Source organism: Triticum urartu, chromosome 2 (assembly GCF_003073215.2).
Source record: "Triticum urartu cultivar G1812 chromosome 2, Tu2.1, whole genome shotgun sequence".
Classification (NCBI taxonomy): Eukaryota; Viridiplantae; Streptophyta; class Magnoliopsida; order Poales; family Poaceae; genus Triticum; species Triticum urartu.
The window spans coordinates 713,098,532-713,107,495 of record NC_053023.1 but is presented as its reverse complement, the minus strand read 5'-3'; the positions used below and the strand labels follow the sequence as shown (position 1 = coordinate 713,107,495).

Below are 8,964 nucleotides of genomic sequence, written 5' to 3'. Positions count from 1 at the left end.
CTCCTCCACTATCATCCTTTCGATCGTATCCTCCGCTATCAGTGGTGGAGCCATAGATTGAGGTTTGTCGGGGCGATGGACGACGATGAGGTTCGATTGTGCTACACCCGTTGGTCAGTAGGCAAGGAGGTACCCTGCACCGCTGCCAGAGACCCAGGGCGGCCGCCCTGCCCTTCCCAATGGTGGATCAACCACATGTCCAACGAGATTTGGTGCCATGGATAGGTGTGACTCGACAGAGCTTGAGGTTATTCCATTGAGTTTCAGGAATCCCCTACACTATGAGTAAATCCAACGTCACCTGATTCGCGCTCATGTGAACCAGGTTCCTTGATGGGATGTTGGTGATTTAGAGATTTTCTATGTTGCATAAATTATTTCTACATAGTTAAAACTCGTGTGTGTGTTTTGCTGCAAACACATGGACGACATGTTATGAGGGTTCTGAAGGTTTGCCACACAGGTGCACTCATACTACACATCCTATATAACTAAGTAGCTGATTCTGTGCCCGCAAAAAAAGTAGCTGATTCTCACTAACATATTTATCTCAAGTTGCACATATGTCACATCAACATGCAAGAATGCCTGGCAAAAGGTCCACCTCTACTTGCAAACATGCATGACAAAAAGTTCACCTCAATAATTTATTAATAAATCATACTCCCCCATCTTGTAATATAAGATGTCATTGACCGTCCCATAGAGTATGTATTTTCAATTTCATTTATCATATCATTAATGAAAATATCCGTGATCCATACAACCAAATCTAATATATCTGGGATCTAGGCCCTCACAGCCATGAGTTGTTGCAAGCAGGTAGCATACTGAACTGCGGTGTGCTGGAAAGAGTAGTGATCTGAAAGACCATACTCTGAAAAGTTAGACTCTACATGGATGAATCGACCAGGCAGCGACTTCTTTGCAAGTGTTTCCTGCCATATGTCAAAGAAGTCTACCATAATTGCCCTGGACTTTTCGATGGAAGATAAGGGATAATACTCTACCTGCACCAAAAGCAACATAAAACTTCATGTCAGCCTTGCAAGCACGGAAATGACCTCAGACAAAAACCACTGAAAACTGGATTTCTAAATTTTGTGTTAACAAGTGGAACTTTTTGAACATAAAATTATCTGTAATGTTAAAAGTGTCCCTAGTATCCATGCCACAGGGCCATGGAAAGGTTCATTTGCTTTGGTGGGAGGTTTTGCAAGTTTTGGCGCTGAGCTCAAGGCCTAAGAAGGCAAGATTTTTCTTTCCTTGGTCAAAATATTAGATTCAACAAAATCTTGATGCTATTTCTGAAATTTGTTCTTATCAGATATAATTGTAGGGGCCAAAAAGAATTATTACCAAGGTTTGTCTCCCTGCTAGCTTGAGATGTTTCCCAAACAGAAGAGTTACAGGCAGGTCCATATAATAGAGTATACAAGAAGTCATCTAGTTTTTCCCTTCTTCCAATTAATAATTTGAGCTAAGTACCCAGACAAAGGTGTAGATCATAACATATGTTTACAATTTAATGAATATGTTCAAATAACAAGTTGGCCATACGAACTATTGCTAGAAAGGATGTCAATAGCCTTACGAATTTAAAGCTCAGAAGGTTGTGCTTTAAAAATAAAATCACATAGGAGATCATCAATCATGTACGTCTGCTAAGTTCATCAAGCTCGGCATAGGTAGATCTATCTAACTCACAATAAAGTATAAAAAAGAAATAGGTTGTAGATTTCTACTTATCAATACAGAGGATTAGAAGGTATCCATAGTAGGCTGGACCTGTATGAATCTAGACATCAAGAATTAGCCCGAGAATCTAACCAGCAGAACACCATATTGCTCCATTAACAGTAATTACTCAGACTAAATTACAATACAGATTCAATGCATTTGCTTTGAGTCTCATCTTTTACTACGAGAAGTCACAATCAAACAGGCCACATGATTACGACCAACAGGGGTATGAACAGAAAATGGAAAAGGAATAAACATAGTAACAGTACCTCCATTATGATTCCTCTCATTGTTTCAGAATTGTTAGGAGCACATTTACCTATCCTCAAGCAAAAATCACCCAGTTGATATTGGAATCCCTATAGATGGAAATTGGCATGAATGTGAATAAACAAACTTTCATATGAGACAATGCAAGAAACACATAGTAATATAATAAGAACAATGTAAATAAAACAGAAGATGCAATATATGACAAAGGACAAAATGAAAGGTTATAGAACATAAATACAAGCAACAACCAAGTAGCTTCACTGTGAGACTCGATGATCAGTTGAGTTCTACGCGATTTTTTGTTGATCGATCGCTAGTACCTGAAAGGCACCCACTTCCAGAAATTATAATTCAAGCTGGAAACTGGTAGTGTCGACTATGTTGTCACAGTTGTTAACTTTAAAATGTCATGTTCACTAAGCAAACCTTGCAAAAAGAACTATAGTTTATTTAAGCAAATATGGCTTCAGTCACAATTTCAGCAGAAAACAGCACGGACTTATCGTTGAACCTGCTATCGGAAATCCAACAATTTTATCGCCACTGGTTCAATTAAATAAACAAAATAAATTGTACAGACCTAAATCGTCAGTTGTGAGATCAAAGGAGAAATTGTAAGGGTGGGGAAGGAAACAAGTTGACCTCAAAGTCGAGGCTCACACGAGCCTTGTAGGACTGGAGCTTCTCCATGACATGGGGGAAGGCAGCGTCAGCCTGTAGGACGAGCCGATGAGTCCGGAGGATGGAGAAGTAGAGTCCGGGGTGCTCGTGGAGCGCGACACCGAGGAGCTCGCCGGGCACATCTGGAGGCAGCCGCCCGCCGGCGCCCATGCTTTCTCGCATGATCGGGCGGCAGGAGATGATGGAGGTCTTCCAGCGGCCGTCCTTGGTGCCGCCGAGGGACTCCGCGCAGCTACAGGCCTCCGCCAGGATCTGGCTGTTGAGCGTCGCTCCAGGGTTTGGGTGCCAGTGCATCAGCCTGCGCCGAGGCAACGTACAGACGAGGTGAGCTAGCGGCTGGGAGCCGTGGGAAGAGATGTGAAGGAAGAGGCGCGACCACTTGGCGGGGGCCATGGCGGCGAGCGGGGGGAAACGCCGGCGAGGAGGGGCGACGGCGATCTCTTGACAGGACGGGAGTAGTATGAGATTCCTTCTTACTTACGCGTTTTTTTGAGCAAATCTTACTTACGCGTAAGTAGGCTATTAAATGGATATGGGCTGTAGCTCCAGAAACAGGCCTGTTGGGATTGGGCTCCAAAGAGCAACTTGCTACAACCTACGCAAGGTTTGTTTCATCTCAAAAAAAAAAAAACGCAAGGTTTGTTACGTTAATCACGTAACATTCCCCTAAAAAAGTTAATCACGTAACAATTTAGATAGGGTGCTACGAGAGCAACTAGTTGACGGGTGCTTCTTCGGAAGCCTCACAATGATCACTTCGAGTGGGCTGAAAGCACGTCACTTGGCGTGCTCCTTCGGATGTTTTTCGCATATGTTTTCGGTTTTTAAACGATTTTCTGGGTTTCTTGACTTTTTGATTTTCACCGATCTTCCTTAGTTTTTGGATAAAAAAATTTCAAAAAAAATTTTACACGAAAAAACGCATTTTTTTCTTCCGCGAGAGGCACTGTTTTGTTTTCGCGAGAGGCATGACCGTGGCTCTCAAAACGAAAAAATGCATTTTTTTTTCTTTTGCGAGAGGCACGGTTTTGTGTCCGCGAGAGGCACGACCGTGCCTCTCGAAAAAGAAAAGAAAACTTGTTTTCTATTTTTTTTCTTTCGCAAAAGGCTCGATTTGCTTTCGTAAGAGACATGGTTTTGTTTTCGCAGGAGGCATGACCATGCCTCTCGAAAATAAAAAAAAACACGTTTTTTTGTTATTTTTCCTTTTGTGAGGGGCACCGTTTTGCTTCTGCGAGAGACACGGTTGTGCTTTCGCGAGATGCTCGGCCGTGCCTCTTTCAGAAAGGAAAATAAAGTGCTCCCGGTTCAGTTTTCCCTCTGAATTTTCCGTTAAAAAAGATTGACAAAACCTATTGACATGGGATTTAGTTTTGAAGATCTCGATGCGAGAAATCCAATGGTGAAATCGGTTCGAGATTTGGACGCATGGTTTAAGAGATAATACGTTTTGAATAAACAGATGTACTAAGAAAATGAAAAACTTCCAGTTACTACAAGTGGCGCAGATCTTTGCAACAATATACTCCTTAATTAGTGATTTCAGATGCTCCTAATTGGCGCTTCAGGCACCAGGTAATCTCCCTAGCGCCCACGCGCGTGTTAGTTAGGCCGGCCCATTAGCGTTCTGCAGTCCTCGCTCGCTCGCTGGATCGAGCGCGCTCGAGACGCTCGGGTCTCTCCCTCGCTTAGTTTGAATCATTCCGTTTTGCCTCAAAGAAAAAAGTTGTATCGGTTTGTACCCTAAAAAAGTTGGAATGGTTCTGTTGATTAGGCAACCTTTGAACATTGGCTTCTAAAAAATCATAGATTTGCAGAATATCTTTGCTAATTTTGGAAAAATTGTAAAATTAAAAAATTCATCGAATTTGGGAAAAGATAACAACAATCGAAAAAAGGGATCAAGTTTTTAAAAAATGTCATCAATTCTGAAAAAAGTTCATCAATTTTGAATAAAAGATAAATTTCGAAAAAAAATTCATTGATTTTGAAAAAGTTAATCAACTTTTAAAAAATTCATGAAATTTAAAAATTACCAATTTAAGAAAAATTCACCGATAATGAAAATTTTCCATCAATTTTGAACAAAAGTACATCGATTTTGAAAAAATACCATCGGAATTTGCAAAAAGTTCATCAATTTTTTTAAAAGTTCATGAATTGAACCAGGCACCTGCTTCTTCGCTATTCACGTATTTAGCAAAAAGAAAAAGAAAAAACACTGAAGAAAACCGTTCCAAGAAAAAAGAAAAATGAAAGAAGAAAAGAAGGAAAAACCTACAAGTAGACTTATCAAATGTGGGTGGCGGGTTGTTGTTGCAGTGCGAATTGAACTAGTGATAATTGCTTGCGATTGCAAGAATTGATAAGGGCCATCTTACCACGGGGGGCAGTCTTGATTATGCGTTATGCGTCGTCTGGTCCTCCATAGATATCAACTTGCTATAACTAATGGATAGACCTAGGGCTAATTTTTTGTAGAGTGGGGAGGAAAATGAACATAAATATCACTTAATGCCTTGGGAAAAAGTTTGCAGACCTAAAACCCTGGGAGGCCTAGGGATTTTAGATTTGGAAATTATGAACATTGCCTTATTATCCAAATGGTTGTGGAAACTTTTTAATAAAAAGGCATATGGCAAGGGATTCGGTGGGATAAATACATTGGGAAAACCACTTTTGGACAGGTTCAAAAAAAGTAGGGTGACTCACATTTCTGGCAAGGAATGATGAAATGTAAAGACTTATTTTTGACGTGCTGCAAATTTAAAGTGGGGAATGGGGAGAAAACTAGATTTTTGGAGGATAATTGGATTGGAACTAGCAGTTTATCAACTGCTTTCCGTGACCTTTATAATGTCTCTCTAAATCAGCATATCACTGTCTCTGATGCGTTATCCTCTGACCTTGCTATTTTAAAATTTCTAAGAGATTTAGTAGGAGATAGGGCAACTCAGTGGCAAGATTTATTGAAACTTTGTGAGGGGGTAATATTAAATAAGAATGAAGATAAACTCTACTGGATACTAGAAGGATCAGGAGAATACAATGTCAAATCATTTTACTCAGTATTACAGATTGGGGAAAAATGCCTGAATAGATTTTTATGGAAAGTCAAGATACCTTCCAGAGTCAAAACTTTCATTTGGTTAGTTACTAAGAAATGTATCCTAACCAGAGATGTTTTACTTCATAGAGGGGGGGGGGACTGTGAGAAATGGTGTTTGTTTTGTGGAAATAATGAATCTATAGATCATCTTTTTCAATGCCCTTCCGCCAGATACATGTGGAGTGTTGCGAGCCACATTATTGGGGTTCAATGTGACTTTTATGACATGTATACATGCCTAAATAACTGGATAAGGAGATTTGTAAGTAAAAAAGAAAGAAAATGATCTTTATAGGGGTGGCAGCTTTAATATGGAGCATATGGAAGACCAGAATTTAGCATGTTTTCAACATATCTGGCCCACTGATCCTAGTGTGGTCATGTTTAAGGTGGCACATTGGATTGATGATTGGAGTATTTTGCAAGTGAGGGAGGACGCAAAGGTGGAGCTACAATAGGGCGCAAGACTGCTGGAACGAGTCGCCAGTGAGATTTTCCAAGCACGAAGAGGTTGGGCATCCTGGATACCAAGGATTGGGATGTGAAAAATGTGGACAGAAGAGATGAGATGTGAGGAAAAAGAAGACTTCGAAGATTAAATCCTGACTGACAGGAAGGGAGAGAGTGATGGGAGGAAAACATGTAGAATGAGATGTTTTCTGTAAAATCGTGGAACTAGCTGGTCTTGTTTGTATTCCTAGAGGTGGTGTTTGCATTGTGGTTGCAATAGCAAAAGAGATTTATGGTTTCATTAATAAAATCGAGGGGAAAATCCCTTTCATTCAAAAAAGATGCTATAACTATCACCTGTTTAATATCCAACATGGGCATAATATATAATGGTTGGTCAGGTAGTAGTAGCACATGTTCCATTACTATCGAGCCAAATCGCTCGACGACCGCAGCGTCTCGTATGATTTCATTCAAACCTAGTCTTCTCCACATGTCCTGGGAATGAATGCATTGTAAAACTAGATGTCGTATATCCTCTGCATGCTGATTGCATATAGGGCAGGACCCAATCAACCCGATATGTCTATTAGCTAGTATACTTTTTAGTGGCAAATTTCATGTAGTAGCCACCAACAAAATAAGTAAATTTTACGTGGAATTGTAAGCTTCCATAGCCTAGACCACATCGCCGGAGTTGCAGAACCTCCCTGGCTCGCTAAGACAGCTGCATGGGCTCGATATTTGTGCATCCATCCAATCTTGTACGCTCACGAGACTAAGAAGATACCTCTTCTATCCGGGTGCCAAGCAATGAAATCATGAAAACCCTAGTTATGTAATGGGATTTGCAGGATTCTCCTCATGTCCATCTGGTTAAAGATTGACGAAATCAAGCTCTCATCCCACTGGCCCGAGCTTGGGTTACTAGATCATAGACTTTGGAGATCAAAGTTTGCCCTCATGGAGTGATTACTTTCCGGTCTAGCTAGAGGGCACCCAAGTGTCCATCCAAATATTTACGTCCTCATCATTTCCAATCCTCCAATTGTACCCTCTCTTAAAAACTTTCAACCCCTTCATGATAGTTTTCCAAGTGAATGGGGAGCCATTTTTCAAACTGGCCTGGAGGATTGGAAACATCCACTCAACTCGGTTATAGGCCTTATGCTTATCCAACTTCACTGCGCAGGAGAATGTATCCCGACTCTTTTATTTTGATTTTATGTATGCACTCATAAGAAATAATAATATTATCCTTGATAAGCCTCCAGAGAACAAATGCACTATGAGTTGGTGAAATAATCTTAGCAAGATACTCTTTAGTCTGGCTGCGAGCATCTTGGAGGTAATTTTATATAAGACATTACATAAGCTAACATGTCTAAATTGTGTTACCACCTCTAGAGTGTCGGTCTTAGGAATCAACACAATAGTTGTGTCGTCCCATTCTTCTGGAATCTACCTTTAGTCAATTTCCAACAACACCTCTTGTGTAATCTCTTCTCCTAAACTATGATAATATTTTAAAGGAACACCACATGTAGAGTGATAAGTCTCCAGCGTATCTATAATTTTTTATTGTTTCATGTGAAGGACATATGCCCTAAAGGCAATAATAAAGTTATTATTTATTTCCTTATTTCATGATAAATGTTTATTATTCATGCTAAAATTGTATTAACCGGAAACATAATACATGTGTGATTACATAGACAAACAAAGTGTCACTAGTATGCCTCTACTTGACTAGCTCGTTGATCAAAGATGGTTATGTTTCCTCACCATAGACATGAGTTGTCATTTGATAAACGGGATCACATCATTAGGAGAATGATGTGATTGACTTGACCCATTCCGTTAACTTAGCACAATGATCGTTTAGTTTGTTGCTATTGCTTTCTTCATGACTTATACATGTTCCTATGAATATGAGATTATGCAACTCCCGAGTACCGGAGGAACACTTTGTGTGCAACCAAACGTCACAACGTAACTGGGTGATTATAAAGGTGCTCTACAGGTGTCTCCGATGGTGCTTGTTGATTTATCATAGATCGAGATTGGGATTTGTCACTCTGATTGTCGGAGAGGTATCTCTGGGGCCCTCTCGGTAATGCATATCAGTATAAGCCTTGCAAGCATTGTGACTAATGAGTTAGTTGCGGGATGATGCATTACAGAACGAGTAAAGAGACTTGCCGGTAACGAGATTGAACTAGGTATGAGGATACCGACGATCGAATCTCGGGCAAGTAACATACCGATGACAAAGGCAACAACGTATGTTGTTATGCGGTTTGACCGATAAAGATCTTCGTAGAATATGTAGGAACCAATATGAGCATCCAGGTTCCGCTATTGGTTATTAACCGGAGACGTGTCTCAGTCATATCTACATAGTTCTCGAACCCGTAGGGTGCGCACGCTTAAAGTTCTGTGACGATCGGTAATATGAGTTTATGTGTGTTTTGATGTACCGAAGGTAGTTCGGAGTCCCGGATGAGATGAGGGACATGATGAGGAGTCTCGAAATGGTCGAGACATAAAGATCGATATATTGGACGACTATATTCGGACATCGGAAAGTAGGGGCGGCACCAGGGGTCTTCTTGGGTATTCGGTTGAATACCCAAGATTTTGACAAACCGTTGAAATTTTATATAAAACAAGCGATTTTTTTTGCAAAACAGTGATGATTTGGGCCA

The 8,964-nt window shown here is 40.5% G+C and overlaps 1 protein-coding gene across 1 annotated transcript; it reads right to left on the bottom strand.

Annotated features, from left to right (window-relative positions):
* Positions 1-623: 623 nt before the first annotated feature.
* LOC125534283 (mediator of RNA polymerase II transcription subunit 20a-like) lies at positions 624-3,158 on the bottom strand. Its single transcript, XM_048697545.1, has 3 exons — positions 2,659-3,158; positions 2,013-2,102; positions 624-1,010 (listed from the first exon to the last, which is right to left on the bottom strand). The coding sequence occupies exons 1-3, from the start codon at positions 3,088-3,090 to the stop codon at positions 789-791; spliced, it is 744 nt and encodes a 247-aa protein (XP_048553502.1). The 5' UTR covers positions 3,091-3,158; the 3' UTR covers positions 624-788.
* Positions 3,159-8,964: the final 5,806 nt, after the last annotated feature.